The sequence below is a fragment of the Musca vetustissima genome, unplaced genomic scaffold (genome assembly GCF_032173495.1).
Source record: "Musca vetustissima isolate MV318-11 ecotype Yass unplaced genomic scaffold, APGP_CSIRO_Mvet_v1 utg10220, whole genome shotgun sequence".
NCBI classification, from domain to species: Eukaryota; Metazoa; Arthropoda; class Insecta; order Diptera; family Muscidae; genus Musca; species Musca vetustissima.
Window position 1 is genome coordinate 191720 of NW_026881786.1, and position 21810 is coordinate 213529.

The 21810-nt window shown below is 34.4% G+C and overlaps 1 protein-coding gene across 1 annotated transcript; it reads left to right on the forward strand.

The window, feature by feature from the left end:
• The first annotated feature begins 1027 nt into the window (after positions 1 to 1027).
• Positions 1028 to 11974, forward strand: LOC133327794 (proteoglycan 4-like). Its single transcript, XM_061536331.1, has 3 exons — positions 1028 to 1186; positions 11641 to 11913; positions 11963 to 11974. Exons 1-3 carry the CDS (start codon positions 1028 to 1030, stop codon positions 11972 to 11974), a joined length of 444 nt encoding a protein of 147 aa, XP_061392315.1.
• The last annotated feature ends 9836 nt before the right edge of the window (positions 11975 to 21810 follow it).

Sequence of the window (21810 nt, forward strand, 5' to 3'; positions counted from 1 at the left end):
CAGGGCAAGAACTAGAAAATGATCTAAAATATCATGTAGAATTACTTATTTGGTCGACCACGCTGTAGTATCAAACCAAGGAATGGACAAAGTTCCCTTCGAATACAGTAAGACCCCATCATTAGGAAGTTCATTTTAGGAGGGAAATGACCTACGACCTTATGTAGTCTTTGTTATTGGTTGGGCGCCAATTTCGCCTTCGACAATCTTGGGATAAAGGGCTCTCGGTTATTTCCTCAAAGTCTGACTGTTTGAGATTGACAATAGCATAGTAACTTATCTTTGCAAGGACTTGGCAGCTGACCTTGAAAAACTTGTTGGGGCACATTGTAAAATGCTCCGTTCGAATATGGTAAACCATCAGCATTATGAAGGTCGCTTGAGGTGGGATGTGACTTAAGACTATATTTTGAATTGGTTATTGATTGGGCACCAATTCTGCTTCTATGATTTTAGATATAATGGGCAATCGGTAATTTTCCTGAAGTCTCTTTCCTAAAACATTCTGATTAATTTGTTGGGCTTTTCACTATCCAACAAATTGTGGACACGTGCGATTGGATTCAGCTTTGCTTTCCGGAAACGAACAGTAGCTTGCTCATGAATGATCATGTGGAAGAAATAAACTATGAATGGAATTATAAAAAACAAACATGTCTGAATTGTGTAGGACGGCAAATTCAAGCTAGGTCGTATTTATATGAGCTCTAATAATAATGCCATTTTAATTGGCAATTTGCAGGTTAATATACATGGTGCATATCAATTTTCAATTCTTGTTGAATTATTAACATCTGAAATCAATAGTGTTTTATTGTCTCGGAAAAGTTGAATTTTCAAAATTTTAAATTTTGCAACTAAAATGTTATTGAAATTACTAATTCCTATGGTCCTATTAAATCTCAGCCAAATTGGGGCTCACAAAGCTGTTTATGCCGTTTCAATATCGCTGAACTTCAATATTAACTTCAATATTAAAATACCTAAAACATATGTATTGGACCCATGGTTGAGGATCACAATTAAAATGCGAAAAACAATACATTCGAAACAATCTCGACAACTGCTAGAATATGATATAAATTTGTGTCAATTATTGGGACGGGGTCAGGGTAAATTTTTAACCGCCTGGGTTCATAACTTTTTGAAATATGGTAATTTGCCGAAAAGTTGTCCCATCGAGAAGGTAAGTATTTTAATGGAATTTTTTTCATAGATAGAATAGCTTTTGTATTCTCTTTTTTTAAGGGTGAATATTATTGGAATAATCTGTCAGTGGATACGAAAAATATACCATCGTTTGTGATATCATCGGCTTATTATGAGGCAGCAATTAAAATATATTTTAAAAAGCGATAAAAAATGGACATGATATCGAATACAACGTTGTTAATGGAGTGGAAATGAGAGGGGGTTAGAAGGAGTAACATTTTGTAAATATGTTTGATATTGTTATGATTGTAACACTTTGAAATATTTGTCGAAGATCCCATTACGAATATATGTTATCTCTGTATATAGACAAACCGTAGGTCAACCTTTAAATTTCTTTGCAGGTCTTCAACGGAATCGATGACTATTAAATTTTTGAAGGTTTGTCAACAATGTTTCAACCAACAAATTTTACGAAGAAAGCTAAGTTTCTGAAGCTGTTCGACCTTTTTCGGTTCGCTCCGCAATGAAGTAGGCCATTCATTTACTTTCATTGTTCATGGGTAGATGTCAGTTAATTCGGTCAATGAATGGAAAGATCTAAATGGAAGGCTGATGCAAATAGGTGAACGATTGAATCGGATCTAGTACCGATCGTGCCTTTTGCTGAATAGTTTCTTTGAACTCGTATGACCCAACTCTAAATTTATTAGAAAAATATTCTTTAAACCGGTAAGGAAAGTAGTAAAGTCGGACTGGACCGACTATATGATACCCTTTCGGTACTTTCGGTATATTGTACATATCGACGCCTCCGAAGAATAGTATGCTAAGTCTGAAAAGTGAGTTTTTCAGCAGAAGCCCTCAAAGTGTGAAAGTTTTTTAAATCTTACGTGCCATGCTAAGTACATTTTTGCTTATAAATTTGGTTTGGATTGGCCGATGATTACCAAAATTTCAGAGAATTTAAATTAAGGACCGTAGTATCTAAAAACGTAAAGAACTTTAAAACATGCTAAGTCGACTTAGCATACTACGGTTCGGAGGCGTCGATATGTATCCTAACAATTGTATGACAGTGTTCCCTCGAAGGAACATACTCATGTCTTTCTAAATTTAATGTCATTCGTGCACATTTAGAGTCGTCTGCGTACCGTGGGGCTAATTTATGGAAAACGATTTATAGCAAAATTGATACACGCTATTGGGTACGACGCACTGTTAAAAATTTAATTTAAATCAGACACCCGATCGCAATACATATGGAAGCTATGGCTATATCTGCACCAATTTCAACATACCACAATAACGTCATTCAAGTCTCAATTTGATACGTAGTGCAAAATTTCGTTTTAGGAGTTTAGTGCACCATTTATGTAAAATCGGACGAAAATATATATAGGAGCTATATTTAAATCTGAGCCGATATTTACGAAACTTAGCACACATCATTCGTTGGGCCAATTTTCGTGCAAATCGAACGATATATAGGGACATTGGTGCACCATTTACATTAAATCGGACGAAATATATATCGGGCTATATTTAAATCTGAACCGATTTTCACGAAACGTAGCACATACCATTTCTATGGCATGGCACATACCATTGTAGACTCAATTCAGTACGCTATGCCAAATTTGGTACAAATCGAAGAATATTTAGGGTCTTTGGTGCACCATTTACATTAAATTCGACAGAAATATATATGGGAGCAATATCTAAATATTAACCGATTATCACGAAACTTAGCACACATTATTCTATTCTTAATTCAGTACGCCGCACAGTGGGTTAGAGTACCATGTTTTCTTGGATCAAATCAGGGAAGCTATGTAAGAATAATTTTTCTTTATTTTTCAGTTAATACCATTAAAATAAGTTAAAAAATGTTTTCTAAGTATATTTGAGTATAGTTTTATTAAGTAATGCCAAATATCAGTGTAGGTATATAGTGTAAGGAGTACAATATGATAACATAAACATTGAATTTTATATATCTTAAAGTTAATCATCCACATCATCATCATCCATGCAGCCAGGGATGGTCCGTATGACGAATTTTCAGGTTTTCGACTGTCAAAAAGGTGTAAACGTCGAAAACGTCATATACCTGTATAAAATGTAGTAAACGTCATTTATTTCAATATTATCACCATATACAGTAATTTTCAAGAACATATATTATTTTTAATGTATATCTGGCTATTCTTTACTAGAACTGATAATAAATTCTGAACTTTTTTAAGAAAAAAATTTTGAAATTCGATAAATGTAAATAGATATTTTATCAAAAACCTAATGGTTTTGAGTGGGTTTCCGACGTATGTATTATACGTCGGAAATGTATGTCATTAACGTCACGGTTTCTGACAGGCCATCTATGTCGGCAGCATCACCAACTTCTGATAACTGCTCAATATGTAAAAGGGCATTTGACACAATTTCGAATCCGTGAATAAAAAACTTGTGCAAAGTGGTAGGCATATTATACAAAGGATACGTTTCAACAAAAAGTCGTCCTGTATTGTGTGCTTATATTTGAAATTTTTCACTATTAATCTTATGGCCACTGGATACAGCTATAACCGACACGTGAATTGTTTATTAAATTAACATCTATTTTTGTTATTTCGGTAGATTTTTTTTAGCGTTTTGGTGCGTTTTTTTTTTTTTTTTTTGATTTCTTTAGCTAAAAATGTCATCTTGTCATTCATTGTTTGAGCCCTCGAATTCACCATAAGCTTCGACGATCATAAAAAACAGCTTTCGAACTTGTATCTATAAAAAATGCTAATAAAAAACCCTTTTACCCGATTACTTGAAACTGCACAACACTATCACTATTTGTCAAAACAAAGAATATTATTAAAATAAACAAAAACAAAATATTATTGTAACAAAGAATATTATTAAAAGAAACAAAAATAACACCAATAAAATAATTAAAAATAACATGAAAAATAAGAAAACACAACACTCAACAACAGCACCAGTCACGAGATCAATGTGACTTTTAGCTAATTTGACTGCTGCAACACTTGTATTAAACAATGCGTAGCTTCTAAAAGGCACAAAAGGGCAGCGTAAAATTTTGCAATATGACACAGATTTATGTCCTCTTTAAGATAAACCAAAAATTATGAAACGAATGTGGACGAATAATAACTATTTATCCATTTAAAATATAGAAATATTATTTTTTTTGGCATTTTCAATATAAATAACTACATTTAAATCACTTCCAAACACAATTTGATACTAAAATGTTAACGAAATATTTGCAAAATAACCTGAACTTCATGGTTCCATTGAAAAATGTTTAACTTTTACAATACTTTTTAAAATAAATAAAATTTTCTAGGGGAACTTTTTCACTTTTTTCAGCCTTTTTTGGCACAAAAATTTCTATAAAGTTTGACTTTGAAGTTTCACTACAAAAACACCAGACCACTTTTGACATTTATTTTAACGACAGGTGTTACAGAATTTTATATACTGTAACCGGGTGCAAAAAATTTTAACGATACTTAAAATTTTATTTTTTAATTAATCCAAGAAAACAGGGTATTCTAACCCACTGTGCGCCGTGCAAAATGAAAGATAAATAGGGACATTGGTGCACCATTTGTCTTAAATCGGACGAAAATATATATGGTAGCTATATCTAAATCTGAAGCGATTTTCGCGAAACTTAGCACACATCAGTCTAGTACTAATTTAGTACCATGTGCTAAATTTCGTGCAAATCGAAAGATATATAGGTCATTGATGCGTTATTGACATTAAATCGGTGGAAAATATATATGGAACTATATCTAAATCTGAACCGACTTTTACGAAACTTAGCACACATCATTCTACTCTTAATTCAGTACACTGTGCAAAATTTAATGCAAATCAAGAGATATATAGGGACTTTGTTGCACCATTTAACTTAAATCGGACGAAAATATATATGAGAGCTATATCTAAATCTGAACCGATTTTCACGAAACTTAGCACACATCATTCTTGGCTTAATTCAGTACACTGTGCCGAATTTCGTGCAAATCGAATAATCTACAGGGTCTTTGGTGCACCATTTACCTTAAATCGGACGAAAATATATATGGGAGCTATATCTAAATCTGAACCGATTTTCACGAAACCTAGCACACATCATTCTAGGCTTAATTCAGTACGCTGTGCTAAATTTCGTGCCAATCGAAAGATATTAGGGACATTGGTGCACCATTTACCTTAAATCAGACGAAAATATATATGGGAGATATATCTAAATCTGAGCCGATTTTTCCCAATTTCAATAGGGCCAAATAAATGAGCTGCGCTAAATTTCATCCAATTCGAATCATAAATGCGACCTGTACTTTGTTTACAATTTAACATGGACAGACAGACGGACGAACGGACATGCATAAATCGACTTATCGATTCTATGCATATTCTCAAAAGGAATCCTGTGCCTATCTCGTTTCCTTTTGCCTTTTACAAACATATGCACAAATACATAATACCCTGTACCACAGTGTGGTGAAGGGTATAGAAATACACGCCTGTTCTAGAGCTTAGAAAAATATTCGTTAAAAAGACCACGGCTATTCTAGTGCCTAGAAAAATATCCTTTAAAAATCCACGGCTATTCTAGCGCTTAGAAAAATCTTCTTTAAAAAAACCAGTGAGCGGAGCCTATACAACTTCCACGGAACTCTAACTTTCTGCGGATGTTTATTCTGAGCCTGGGCACCCTCTTGCCCGATTAGAGGTCAACAGCACCTCTATCTTACACTGAGATATGTTTCGATTATTAACAATATACAGTACAGCCCTTCTAATTACTTGTCCAGATTCCCCTCACCGTGGGTTGTGTTTTGTGTATGTTCGGCTTATAACTGTGACCTACATATCGACTCGAAATAAAACACAGAAAAAATTAAGTCTTCGGTCCACTACATCCCAAAATTATTTGTCCTTGACAACTGGAAAATTTCAGAGCGACCAGCGCCATATTTCTGCCCTCTAGTGTGGTAATGGGTTACTAAATAATATCTTAGTACGTAAGCACCTGTAAATATTTAAGTGTAACTCCCACATCTGAGTACGTACGACCATATAATTGGTATCAATTTAAAGGCCAACCACTCCTATTGGATATACAATCAACTCCTCGGGTCTGTGTCCTTCAGGGGCAAATATATAGGCAATAGAATACAAAATTTGAAAATTTTCACACAAAAGTCAGGGTCCATTTGACCCGGTAAATATTGACCGATCCTTATCAAAACAGGCTTGCTTATTCTTTGGCCCGATCCCCTTCTCCATGTAAAAATTCGCGATGTTCGCGCCATAATTGCGGCCTCTGGAGCGACCAGAAGAACCGACAAAAATTTAGTATTTGGTCCATTTCACCCCCTAAATATTAACTGATCTTTACCAAAAACAATAGGGGTCTTCATTGGCCAGAACCCATCCTACATGCACAATTTCGTGAAGATTGGTCCATAACTGTGGCCTGTATCGTGTTTACAAATTATAATGGACAGACGGACGGACGGACACACATGTCTAGATGGACTCAGCTAGTCGAGATATGACGATCGGTATACTTAAATGTGGGTCTAGGACCAATATTTCGCGGCGTTACAAACTTTTGGGGCTGCACAAAGCTATAACACCCTGACAACATAGTTGTGTAGGGTATAAAAACAACATTTATAATAGTCCTTAGAAAATATTCCTTAAAAATTCCCTCTCTGGTCCTTGAAAAATATTTTTTTAGCAAATTAAATTTTCCTTTTTATTTGCGTTTTTTCATTTCCAATAGGGTTTTTCAAGCATTTGCCAGTAATTACCTTTTTATTGGTGTTTGGTAAAGATCTTAATGTCGATGTCAGTCAGTTTGCCGGTGTGAATGTGTGTGTTCCTTTCCTTTTATTGGTATTACATTAAAAATTGAGAAATTTCATTTCCACCTTTCAGTTCAAGTGCCCAGTTTCCAGCCGCAATACAATTCCGAGAAATGAAAAGAAAAAATCCAATTCTGGGTGAATGCTTGTTCTCGATGTAATCGTTACTTACTCTTGAGGGTCATTGTTGGCATACGAAGCAGAGGAGGAAGAAAGCCAGCCATCATGTAAAATGTTATATGTATGTGCGATTGGGTCGAAACTTTTATAACCTACACATTGGGTTATATGTGGAATTAATAATATTTTTTGGGAGGGGAAGGGTTGTGACTGAATATCAAAAAGTGGACCGTAATACAAACATGTTTCTTAAATTTTCTGGTTTTCCCTTTAACCTGATTAAAACCATTGGGGGACCTAAAAAATATGCCTAATTTTTTTAAATTATAATTTTCAAGAAATTTTGAAATAATAAATTCCCAAACGAATACAAAAATAACAACAAACTTAGAATGCCCTTTCATAATGCACCATGGGTTTCTAACAGCTACTTCAAATGGAATGTGGCTATTTTGTGGTACAACTTGTCCGCACAAGGAGACGAACCATCGATGAAACGTTCAAGTTGAAACGAATTGAATCGAACCGAACTGAGCCAGTCGCAATGAAAGAAATAGGATTCTTTTTCTTGAGTAGATTTCAAGTGGAAATAAGTTGTTTTGTAAGTGATGTGTTTTGGGTGTACGGTTTACTTTTAGCCATTGTCGATGTCTTGTTGTCGATGTATGTCAGGAGGTCATACCAATTGATTTGAAATGCATTGCAAAGTGTGTGTGTGGGCCAATAGAAAGGAAAATGGTAACATTTTGAAGTGGCAGGTTATTTGTTGTTCTTTGTAAAAGTAAGTGGAAGTCAAAACATTTTGCAATTTTCAATTCAAAATGGCCAGGTGATATTGTGCCATATTGTGCTCAATGGTAAACAGTTGTCAGACTCAAAACATATGTTACTCGAGAATAAAATCTCTTCACATGGAAATCGGATTCAGGTTATTCGAAAATATTATGATGATCAAAATTAGCCACCGAAAGATACTTTAAACACCAAAGGCCCATCACAGATTCAAGAGGATATGGAGGACGTTGAATAGTCACTTTCTAGCAGGATATGGAAAATGGGGCATATTGATCCACTCCTTCGGTTCAGAAATGTTCAACACTTGAAAATTTTTTTAAAGCACATTTTTCTAAGCACTATAAAAGGCGTGGATTTTTTAAGGCATATTTTTACAAGCATTAGAATAGGCGTAGATTGGTTAAAGAATATTTTTCTAAGCACTAGAATAGGCGTGGATTGGTTAAAAAATATTTTTCTAAGCACATTTTGAATCTCCAACCTTAAGCGTGGATTTCTTAAAGAATATGTTGAAGCTCCAAACTTAAGCGTGGATTAAAGAATATTTTGAAGCTCCAACATTAAGCGTGGATTAAAGATTATTTGAAGCTCCAACCTTAAGCCTGGATTAAAGAATATTTTGAAGCTCCAACCTTAAGTGTGGATTTCTTAAAGAATATTTTGGAGCTCCAACCTTAAGCCTGGATTAAAGAATATTTTAAAGCTCTAACCTTAAGCGTGGATTCCTTAAAGAGTATTTTGAAGCTCCAGCGTGGATTTCTTAAAAAATATTTTGAAGCTTCAACCTTAAGCCTGGATTAAAGAATATTTTGAAGCTCCAACATTAAGCGTGGATTAAAGAGTATTTAAAGCTCCAACCTTTATGTACATTTTGAAGCTCCAACCTTAAGCGTGGATTTCTTAAAGAATATTTTGAAGCTCCAACTTTAAGCGTGGATTTCTTAATGAATATTTTGAAGCTCCAACCTTAAGCGTGGATTTCTTAATGAATATTTTGAAGCTCCAACTTTAAGCGTGGATTTCTTAATGAATATTTTGAAGCTCCAGCGTGGATTTCTTAATAAATATTTTGAAGCTCCAGCGTGGATTTGTTAATGAATATTTTGAAGCTCCAACCTTAAGCCTGGATTAAAGAATATTTTGAAGCTCCAACTTTATGCCTGGATTAAAGAATATTTTGAAGCTCCAACCTTAAGCCTGGATTAAAGAATATTTTGAAGCTCCAACCTTAAGCCTGGATTAAAGAATATTTTGAAGCTCCAACCTTAAGCGTGGATTAAAGAGTATTTGAAGCTTCAACCTTAAGCCTGGATTAAAGAATATTTTGAAGCTCCAACCTTAAGCGTGGATTAAAGAGTATTTTGAAACTCCAACCTTAAGCCTGGATTAAAGAATATTTGAAGCTCCAACCTTAAGCCTGGATTAAAGAGTATTTTGAAACTCCAACCTTAAGCCTGGATTAAAGAATATTTGAAGCTCCAACCTTAAGCCTGGATTAAAGAATATTTTGAAGCCCCAGCCTTAAGCCTGGATTAAAGAATATTTTGAAGCTCCAGGGTGGATTTCTTAAAGAATGTTCTGAAGCTCCAACCTTGGGATTTAAAAAAAAATTTTTTTTGAAGGACCTATCTTAAGCCTAGAATTAAAAAAAACAGTAAGGAAAGTAGTAAAGCCGGGCGGGGCCGACTATATGATACCCTTCGCCACTTCATACCCTTCACATATTCAACAGATGAATACTAACAGACGTCGAATTCTGCAATCTATACTAAATTTTCCATTTGTTCAGATATAGGGTTGCTTCTTGCTATGGGACAAAATTACCTAAAATCGGGAGAAAATATATATAGAAAGCTCTATCCAAATCTGAACCGATTTCAAAACTTTCCACATTTCAAAACTTTAGTACGTTGTGCAAAATTTGTGTCAATTTTGTGTAAAATCAGACGAAAATATATATGTAGAATTTATATCAAAATCTGAAGCGATTTCAATGAGAATGGCAGAGGTTAACTTATTAACTACAGTTTATTGTACAAAATTGTGTGGCAATAGGACAAACTTTGGGTCTTTTGTGCACAATTTACATAAAATCGGAAGAAAAAATATATAGGAGCTATATATAAATCTGAACCGATTTTCAGGAAATTTTACACACATCTCTCCAGTCTCATTTGGTACACCATATACATTAAATCGGACGAAAATTTATATAGCAGCTATATGTAAATCCAAACCGATTTTCACGAAACTTAACGTGCACTATTCTAGACTTAATTAAGTACGCTATGCCAAATTTCGTGCAAATCGAAAGAAATATAGGGACTTTGGTACACCATTTACCTTAAATCGGACGAAAATATATATGGGAGCTATATCTAAATCTGAACCGGGTTTTCCCAATTTCAATAGGGTTCGTCCTTGGGCCAATTAAGTGACCAGTGCCAAATTTCATCCAAATCGGAACATAAATGCGACCTGTACTTTGTTAACAAAAATACATGGACGGACGGACAGACGGACATGCATAGATCGACTCAGAAAGTGATTCTATGCATATTCTCAAAAGGAACCATGGGTCTATCTCGATTATTTTTGCCGGTTACAAACATATGCACAGAGACATAATACCCTGTACCACAGTGTGGTGAAGGGTATAAATATTTGTTAAGCGTAGAATTAAAAAAAAATATTTTTATGCGTGGCTTTTTAAAAACTTTTTTTTTAAGCGTGGAATTCAAAAGAAATATTTTAAGTGTGGATTAAAAAAAAAATATTTTTTGAATCTATTAAAAAACATTTTTTAAGGTCCATATAGGCGTGGATTTTTTTGGGAATATATTTTAAAGGTCAATAATAGGCATGGATTTTTTTCGGAATATATTTTAAAGGTCCCTAAAAGATCCTAAAGATCCTGAAATCGAGCATAACTGACTAAAAAAGAGTCTCATCTTTCAGTTGAAAACTGTGATACCACGCAAAGTTAATATTTGTTTTCCCATTCAATTTATTTATGAACTGCAAACGAAGATGACTTAGTTTCTATACAAAATAATTGATTTCGAACTGCAGTGCACTTATGAATTATAAAATTGACGCATTTTAGTATTTATTTTGACATGAGTAATCATAATAAAAATGATATTCTATATTAACTCTCTTAACTCAATAAAAAAATGGGGGAGAGGGACGAAACTTGTCACCTCACCATTTTCACTCCTCACAGAAAATGCGAAACAATCGATCTGCTTTTGTTCTCTGCTATTTCGATGCAGAGTAGCAGTATTCCGCTCCCTCGTATCAGTTAAAATAAACAATTCACCGCAAGCCAAAACACTACTCTACTCTACCGCATCGAACTGAGCGACTTGGTAATGATGTGGGCAAGTGAAAAGTTTTTAGTACAAAATAGCACGGGCACTAAGTAGGACGTTGTTAATCATACGCTCAACTGAAATAGTTCAGCATAAAAATAAATAGATAGCAAAAAAAAAAAAAGAAACAAGATTTTTTTATTTGTATTTTTAGAATAATCAGAGAATCCACGAGAAAGAAAAAAAAACAAAACAAAATGGTATTGAATGAAAATTGATTATGTGAAAATAATCCCCCGGGAATTGGTGAAAATAATAATAATAAAACTGTGTTTTTTTCAATTTAATTTTAGTTGAAATTTTATGTAATTTTGAGTGTGTTATTAATTGGAGCATTGGCTCAGGATATGCCACCACCAGAACTGGAACCGGAAACAACGACAACAGCGGCACCGGAACCTACAACACCAGAGCCAACGACACCAGAGCCAACGACACCGGAGCCAACGACACCAGAACCAACTACCCCTGAACCTACAACGCCAGAGAAAACCACTCCAGAACCCACAACACCCGAACCCACAACACCTGCGCCAATCACTCCTGAACCCACAACACCTGAGCCCGTAACACCAGACCCCGTAACACCAGAACCTGCAACACCCACACCCGAAGAACCAAATGTAACAACCGAAGTTAGCAAACCAAATGATGCCACCCCACAAAATCCTGTCACCGATTCACCTCATCGACCAACATATCCCAATTATCCTGGTTATCCGGATTATTACAATAAGAAATGTTATTTCAAGAAACAATACGGTCATGCTCGATGGGTATGGACCTGTAGAGGTAAGGCATCAAATCAAAACAAATACTCACCCCGCATTATGATAACATTTAATTTGCATAATTTTCTTCTTTGGGATTTTTATTCCGAATAGGATACCAATATGTTTATCCTGTCGAATGTTATCATTGTTGTCTATATCCGTATGCTGATTTTGCCGCCTGCTACCGAGTGCATTCGAATTATTGTAACAGTGTGAAACGTTATTAAGTGTTGATGATGCGAAAAATAATGTACATACATACTGATATATAAACCCTGTATATAATTATACATACATATATATTTACTTATATATACGACTTATCAAAATGTATTTCCCCATGTGGAAAATGACAACCAAACTCGAATTTTAAATGAAAATCATTTTTTTTATTTAAGTATAATTAACCTATTTAATTGAAATCTTATTGTGTGTGTTTGAATGATTGAAATCGATCAGTATCGAATAGCTGAAAACTGATAATGGGGGGAATTTCCTTTAAGAAAAAATGACAACAACAACAATAAAATGTGATGAGCAGAGAAAACAACAACAATGTAAAATTCTTGGTAATGCTTCAATTGTTATTGATTTTTTCCTAGAATATTTTGGTTGATTTCAATTTTTCAGTATCATAATAATAATTTATATACATTTATTTATGATCTGTAAACATTTTGTAATAAAATATTATAGCTGAATTCATAAAAGATTTTTAAATATATTTTTTTGAACATCTAACTACTAGCTTGTATATAAAAAAAATATTTTCATGGATTAGCTAAAAAATATACTTTTGGTTAAAAAAAATTTAGCCATCATAAGTTTCGATTTTTAAATACTTTTTACAAATTATGCTAATTTTTGTAGGTTTTCTATAACGATAATCATAAGCGGGAATTTAATATATATATATAATTAAGGACTATCAGAAGATGGGATTTAAATATATATATATATATATATATATATATATATCGAGGATCCTAATAATTTCTATGCACTATAATAGACGTGGGTTTTTAAATAATATTTTTACAAGGTTAAAGAATTAAAGAATATTGTTCTAAGCATTGGGTTGGATTTTTAAAGAATATTGCATTGAGGATTGTTATAAGCGAGGATTTTTTACGTGTATTCAAAGAATATTTTTTGAGGACTTTTTGGTCGTGTTTTAACATAACATTTTTTCTAAGGACTATCAGAGAAGTGGATTTTTTAATAAACATTTTATTCTAAGAAATATCAGAGGCGTGTTTTTTAATAAACTTTTTTCTATGGAATATCAGACGTGTGGATTTTTTAAAGAATATTTTTTAAGGACTATAATAGGAGTAGATTTTTAAAGAATATTTTTTTCTAAGGACTATCATAGGCGTGGATTTTTAAAGAATATTTTTTTCTAAGGACTATCATAGGCGTGGATTTTTAAAGAATATTTTTTAAGAACTATCATAGGCGTAGATTTTTTTCTAAGGACTATCATAGGCGTGGATTTTTAAAGAATATTTTTTCTAATTTTTTCTATCATAGGCGTGGATTCTTAAAGAATATTTGTTCTATCATAGGCGTGGATTCTTAAAGAATATTTTTTAAAAAATATTTTTTCTAAGGACTATCATCGCCGTCGATTCTTAAAGAATATTTTTCCTAAGGACAGTCATAGCCGTCGATTCTTAAAGAAAGTTTTTTCCTATGGCTTATCAAATATTTTTTCAAGGACTCTCGTAGGCTTGGAGTTTTTAAAGAACATTTTTTGAGGATTGTTGTAGGCGTGGATTTTTTAAAGAACACTTTTTGAGGATTGTTGTAGGCGTGGATTTTTTAAAGAGCACTTTTTGAGGATTGTTGTAGGCGTGGATTTTTTAAAGAGCAGTTTTTGAGGATTGTTGTAGGCGTGGATTTTTTAAAGAGCAGTTTTTGAGGATTGTTGTAGGCGTGGATTTTTTAAAGAGCACTTTTTGAGGATTGTTGTAGGCGTGGATTTTTTAAAGAGCACTTTTTGAGGATTGTTGTAGGCGTGGATTTTTTAAAGAGCACTTTTTGAGGATTGTTGTAGGCGTGGATTTTTTAAAGAGCACTTTTTGAGGATTGTTGTAGGCGTGGATTTTTTAAAGAGCACTTTTTGAGGATTGTTGTAGGCGTGGATTTTTTAAAGAGCACTTTTTGAGGATTGTTGTAGGCGTGGATTTTTTAAAGAGCACTTTTTGAGGATTGTTGTAGGCGTGGATTTTTTAAAGAGCACTTTTTGAGGATTGTTGTAGGCGTGGATTTTTTAAAGAGCACTTTTTGAGGATTGTTGTAGGCGTGGATTTTTTAAAGAGCACTTTTTGAGGATTGTTGTAGGCGTGGATTTTTTAAAGAGCACTTTTTGAGGATTGTTGTAGGCGTGGATTTTTTAAAGAGCACTTTTTGAGGATTGTTGTAGGCGTGGATTTTTTAAAGAGCACTTTTTGAGGATTGTTGTAGGCGTGGATTTTTTAAAGAGCACTTTTTGAGGATTGTTGTAGGCGTGGATTTTTTAAAGAGCACTTTTTGAGGATTGTTGTAGGCGTGGATTTTTTAAAGAGCACTTTTTGAGGATTGTTGTAGGCGTGGATTTTTTAAAGAGCACTTTTTGAGGATTGTTGTAGGCGTGGATTTTTTAAAGAGCACTTTTTGATTTTTTAAAGAGCACTTTTTTGTTGTAGGCGTGGATTTTTTAAAGAGCACTTTTTGAGGATTGTTGTAGGCGTGGATTTTTTAAAGAGCACTTTTTGAGGATTGTTGTAGGCGTGGATTTTTTAAAGAGCACTTTTTGAGGATTGTTGTAGGCGTGGATTTTTTAAAGAGCACTTTTTGAGGATTGTTGTAGGCGTGGATTTTTTAAAGAGCACTTTTTGAGGATTGTTGTAGGCGTGGATTTTTTAAAGAGCACTTTTTGAGGATTGTTGTAGGCGTGGATTTTTTAAAGAGCACTTTTTGAGGATTGTTGTAGGCGTGGATTTTTTAAAGAGCACTTTTTGAGGATTGTTGTAGGCGTGGATTTTTTAAAGAGCACTTTTTGAGGATTGTTGTAGGCGTGGATTTTTTAAAGAGCACTTTTTGAGGATTGTTGTAGGCGTGGATTTTTTAAAGAGCACTTTTTGAGGATTGTTGTAGGCGTGGATTTTTTAAAGAAAATGTTTATACCCTTCACCACCCTGTGGTACAGCTAATATGTCTTTGTGCATATGTTTTTAACAGGCAAAAGGAATCGATATAGACCCATGGTTTCTTTTGAGAATATGCATAGAATCACTTTCTGAGTCGATTTATGCATGTCCGTCCGTCTGTCTGTCCAAGTTAATTTGCAAACAAAGTACAGATCACATTTATAATCCGATGTGAATAAAATTGGCACAAGTCACTTATTTGGCTCAAGAACGAACCCTATTGAAATGGGAGACAATCGGTTCAGATTTAGATATAGCCGATTTCAGGTAAATGGTGTACCAAGGTCCTTATATATCCTTAAATTTGCACGACATTTGGCGCAGCGTACTGAATATGGTCTAAAATGATGTGTGTTAAGTTTCCTGAAATTTTGCACGACATTTGGCACAGCGTACTGAATTAGGTCTAGAATGATGTGTGTTAAGTTTCCTGAAAATTCAGCTCAGATTTAGATATAGCTCCCATATATATTTTAGTCCGATTCAATGTTAATTTTGTACCAAAGTCCCTATATATCATTCGATTTGCACGAAATTTGGCATAGCGTAATAAATTAAGTCTAGAATGATGTGTCGCGTAAAAATCGGTTAAGGTTTAGATATAGCTCCTCTATATTTTTTTCTTCCGATTTTATGTAAATTTTGCACTAAAGACCCAACGTTTGTCCGATTGCAACACAATTTTGTACAATGAACTGTAGTTAATAAAAGTTAATTTCTGGCAAGTATCATTTAATCGGTTCAGATTTTACATTGCTTCTACATATATATTTTCGTCCGATTTTACACAAAATTCACACAAATTTTGCACAACGTACTGGAGTTAGTATAACCTAGAAGTTGGATATAAATCCTTCACCAAGGTGGGTCCAATCGTCATAAAATTTTGCACTTCGTACTGTAATTACTATAACATAACGTGTGGCAAGTTTAGTTGAAATCGATTTAGATTTCGATAAAGCTTATTTTGTTCCTGGTCCTTTAAAAAATTCGACGTCTGTTAGAATTCATCTGTTGGATATACCCAAAGTGATGAAGGGTATCATATAGTCGGCCCCGCCAGACTTTACTACTTTCCTTACTGTTTTTTTTTTAAATAATTATTCTTTATCGTTTATTATGTTTTTAAACGGTACTCTCAATCGGAAAGGTGGCTTGTAAATTTCCATATTTTAATTTTATATTTTGGATTCTCATTACGAAAAAAATTTCCTTAAGAAATTACAAAATTGTCACAAGTTTTAGAATAGCCCCATATAAAGGTACCCTCCATTATTGGGTATTGGGTGCGTTTTTCAATTGAATTATTTCTAAATTGGTATAATATTTTAGGTTCTCATTGGCAGTCAAATATTCCTTATACAAATGTTCATTATCTTCCCTCGTTTTGTTATAGTTTCCTTAAAATTACATCAAACCATTTGTTCGGTGTGTTGAAGGTCCCAGTCCAATGTTTTAATATTTTGTTTCTTCCTGACAGCAATTGACCATGAATTAGCTAAATAAAAGTCTCGATCGATTTTCGGTATTTTGAATGTGCTCATCTAGGTGGAAGGTGTAAAAGGTTCGGCTCGCCAAAATTAACGGATTTATAATGCAATTTAGTACGATTAAAAAAAAACATTAAATTGTACCGTACATATTTTAACAATTTACTGTTTTTTTATTATTTCGTGTTGTTAATAACAATATTTATTAATTATTTTAATCTCAACGAGCTGGAACGACAAACATTAGTGTGAACTATAGGTGTTAATGAAAAACGCTCGAGTTAATCTCTGATTAGTGCAGTCTACCGATAAACTACACTGCTGTAGAAATAAAAAAACAACAACAACAACAAATGTTATTCTATAATATATTGAGAATTTTTTATTGGGTATGATTTTTAGAAAATAAAAATAGTAGTTATTAACTTACCATATAAAGTCAAAATCACCTACATCGCCTAAAGTCGTTATGAGCGATATCCAATAAAGGGCAGAACTTTTTTGATAATCTAAATAGGTGTTGATTTAAATGATTGCCAGTAATCCCCCATGAATTGTTAATCAATTCGACCAGTATGGTACGTCACATTATCTAACCTAAACCTGATTTTCCAACTGGGGGGATTTTCTTATTAGAACTTAACACAGTTTAGTACTTATCATCCCCCTCTAATTAATATTAATTTATTTTCGATTAAACTCAGTTAATTAGTATTCTTTTTAATATCCAATAGAACACCAAATATTGACCCTCACCTTACCCTCTTAATTTATTGTTGTTCAAACAATAACAATTTGTGATTAGCTTTATGAATTATTATTAACAATTCCGAAATGCATTGCAAATGTCATTTAATTGACATTTTTGTTTCTATATTGTAAAATGATAGCTGGTCGAACAAATGTTGCTATTATTGTTCTTGTTGTTTAATCTGTTAATGTCAACGAGCTGGAACATCTCGACCAACAACAACAACAACACAACTACACTGTTTAATTAATATGAAATGTATCTATAATTGTTGTGGTTGTGTGTAGATTTAATAAAAAACAATAAACTAATATTTATAACACATGTCAATTGAAAATGAAAATTGTTTGCAATGAATTGATTTAAATTTGGAAAGCAATCACAGTAAGCGACACAAGCTGTAATTGAGGTTGGGATGATATACTTAAAAAAATTAAGATTTTTCAACATTAAGTTTTTGGAAATTTTTCTAAGATCAAGGCTAATTTAAAACCAGTGAGCGGAGCAGTATAGTCGGACGGGGCCGACCATACGATACCCTACACAACTTCCACGGAAGTCTAACTTTCTGCGGATGTTTATTCTGAGCCTGGGCAATATGTCGTAATATTTGCACCCTCTTGCCCGATTAGAGGTCAACAGCACCTCTACCTTACACTGACATTCGTTTCGAATATTAATAATATTCAGTACATCCCTTCTAATTACTTGTTTAGATTCCCTTCACCGTGAGTTGTGTTGTGATGTTCGGTTTATAATTGTGGCCTATAGATCGACTCGAAAAAAAAACACAAAAAATAAGTCTTCGGTCCACTACATCCCAAAATTATTATCTGAACATCGCCGAAAATTATAGGCGACCAGCGAAAATAATAGAGCGACCAGCGCCATATTTCCACCTTCTAGTGTGGTAATGGGTTACTAACTAATATCTCAGTACGTAAGCACCTGTAAATATTTAAGTGTAACTCCCACATCTGAGTACTTACGACCATATAATTGGTATCAATTTAAAGGTCAACCACTCCTCTTGGATATACAATCAACTTCTCGGGTCTATGACCTTCAGGGGCAAATATATAGGCAATAGAATACACAATTTGTAATTTTTCACACAAAAGTCGGGGTCCATTTGACCAGCTAAATAGTGACCGATCCTTATCAAAACAGACATGCTTATTCTTTGGCCCGATCCCCTTCTCCATGTAAAATTTCGCGATGTTCGCGCCATAATTGCGGCCTCTGGAGCGACCAGAAAAACCGATAAAAATTTAGTATTTGGTCCATTTCATCCCCTAAATATTAACTGATCTTTACCAAAAACAATAGGGGTCTTCATTGGCCAGAACCCATCCTACATGCAAAATTTCGTGAAGAATGGTCCATAACTGTGGCCTGTATCGTGTTTACAAATTATAATGGACAGACGGACGGACACACATGTGTAGATCGATTCAGCTAGTCGAGATATGACGATCGGTATACTTAAAGGTGGGTCTAGGACCAATATTTCGCGGCGTTACAAACTTTTGGGGCTGCACAAAGCTATAATACCATGACAACATAGTTGTGTAGGGTATAAAAAAAGTAATGAAAGTAGTAAAGTTGGATGGTGCCGACTATATGATACCCTTCACCATTTTGGGTATATTCAACAGATGAAATCCTAACAGACGTCGCATTTTTAGGGACCATTAATATGAAATTGAACATGCCATTCTGCAACGTATACTAAATGTCAGATATAGAGTTGCTTCCATGACATTAAAATTCTGCAAAATTAATACGGCTATGCAGGATAACTTTAAGTGGCACAAGGTCAGCAGTTAAAGTAGGAAAGGACCTATCGGAGCCCTTCAACACCGAACGAGGATTCAGACAAGGTGACAGTTTGTCGTGTGATCTTTTTAAAATCCTACTGGAAAAGGTCATACGAGACGCAAAGGTGAACAGAAATGGCACTCTGTACACCAAACAACACATGTTACTCGCCTACGCCGATGACATCTATATAATGGGTTGAACATTGCGAGCGGTAACAGCCACCTTTGAACAAATTGAAAATGAGTCTGCCAAAGTGGGTCTGGCAGTAAACGGCGGGAAGACCAAGCTGATGGTAACAACGCGCAAGACGTCCAGTAGACTCGGACCAACTGTGGAACTTGAGAACTACAGCATCGAGGTAGTTAAAGGCTTTATATACCTTGGTACCGCCATAAATAAAACGAATGACATCAGTTTTGAAATTCGGAGAAGGATTGTGATGGCCAACAGATGCTACTATGGTCTAAGTAAGCAGTTTAGAAACAAGGCCACCTCCCGCCAGACCAAACTCACACTTTACAAGACGCTGATACTACCCGTGCTATTATATGGATCAGAAGCATGGGTACTTGCGCAAGCAGATGAGGCAGCTCTTGGGGTGTTTGAGAGAAAAATTCTCTGAAAGATCTACGGGCCGATCTGCGTCAACGATGAATATCGGCGTCGAATGAACCACGAGCTTTACAATTTATACGGGGACATCGACATAGTCAGTCGTATTGAGCTGCAGCGACTACGGTGGCTAGGCCATGTTGTGCGGATGAATGAAAATGCCCCAGCTCAAAAGGCATATAAAAATGAGCCTACTGATATGGTTCCCGTAGAAGGGAAAGGCCACGAATTAAATGGAAAGACCAAGTAGAAAACAACATCTTGGATCGTGGTCTTCCAAATTGGTGGACTTGCGCACAAGACCGACGCGCTTGGAAATCTTTTTTAAGCTCGGCTTATGGAACAACCGTTCTGTAACAAGCCAGCTAAGAAGAAGATAGAGTTGTTTCTTACAATGGTACTAAATTATGTAAATAAATTTAAAGCAAAATATCGAAATCTAAACCGATTTAATCGATACTTGTCACATGTTAGGTTACAATATGGTTACAATATGTTTTGTGCATTCGACCATATTTTGAGTTCTTCATTTACTTATAAAACCAAATTTCGTGCAAATCGAAGTATATATACTTCGAATTTCGGGAATTTAGTGCATCATTTACATAAAATCGGACCAAAATATATATGGGAGCTACATCTAAATCTGAAGCGGTTTTCACGAAATTTAACACACATCTTTCTGGACTTTATTCAGTAAGCTGTGCCAAATTTCTTGGAAATCGAAGGAGATATATGGACTTTGGTGCACCATTTACTTTAAATAGGACGAAAATATATATGGGAGCTACATCTAAATCTGAACCGATTTCCATGAAATTTAACACACATCGTTCTAGACTTAATTCAGAACGCGTTGCTAAATTTAGTGCAAATCGAAGGATATATATAGGGACTTTGGTGCATCATTTACATAAAATCGGACGAAAATATATATGGGAGCTATATCTGAATCTGAACCTATTTTTCATCCTTGGGCCGAACCAATGAGATGTGCCAAATTTCATCCAATTCGAATCATAAATGCGACCTGTACTTTGTTTACAATTTAACAGGGACAGACGGACGGACATGCATAAATCGACTCAGAAATGATTTTATATGGACCTAGAAAAAATATTCTTTAAAAAATCCACGCCTTATATGGACCTAGAAAAAATATTCTTTAAAAAATCCACGCCTTATATGGACCTAGAAAAAATATTCTTTAAAAAATCCACGCCTTATATGGACCTAGAAAAAATATTCTTTAAAAAATCCACGCCTTATATGGACCTAGAAAAAATATTCTTTAAAAAATCCACGCCTTATATGGACCTAGAAAAAATATTCTTTAAAAAATCCACGCCTTATATGGACCTAGAAAAAATATTCTTTAAAAAATCCACGCCTTATATGGGCCTAGGAAAAATATTCTTTAAAAAAATCCACGCCTTATATGGACCTAGAAAAATATTCTTTAAAAAATCCACGCCTTATATGAACATAGAAAAATATTCTTTAAAAAATCCACGCCTTATGTGTACCTAGAAAAATATTCTTTAAAAATATGGACATAGAAGAAATATTCTAAACGATAATTGTAATGCTTGAAACAAATATTACTTCAAAATCCACGTTTATAGCTGGTCCTTGAAAAAAAAATTTACTCCACCCCTCAACAATTGGCTCTAATTATGCAAGCTGATAACATTGTAGTGAAACCCGAAAAACATTAAATACCAGAAAAAACGCTGATCACCAAGCACTCGACCATGCCGATGATGGTGGCGGTACCGGTGCTTGTGCCGGCTATATTTGCTGCAGGTATTGACAATTA

Excerpts from the sequence above, each read along its gene's own strand:
- LOC133327794 (XM_061536331.1), top strand. The coding sequence starts at position 1,028 with ATGCGAAAAACAATACATTCGAAACAATCTCGACAACTGCTAGAATAT. Across the intron at positions 1,187-11,640 it reads AAAGTTGTCCCATCGAGAAG|TTGAAATTTTATGTAATTTT; the intron begins GTAAGTATTTTA and ends ATTTAATTTTAG.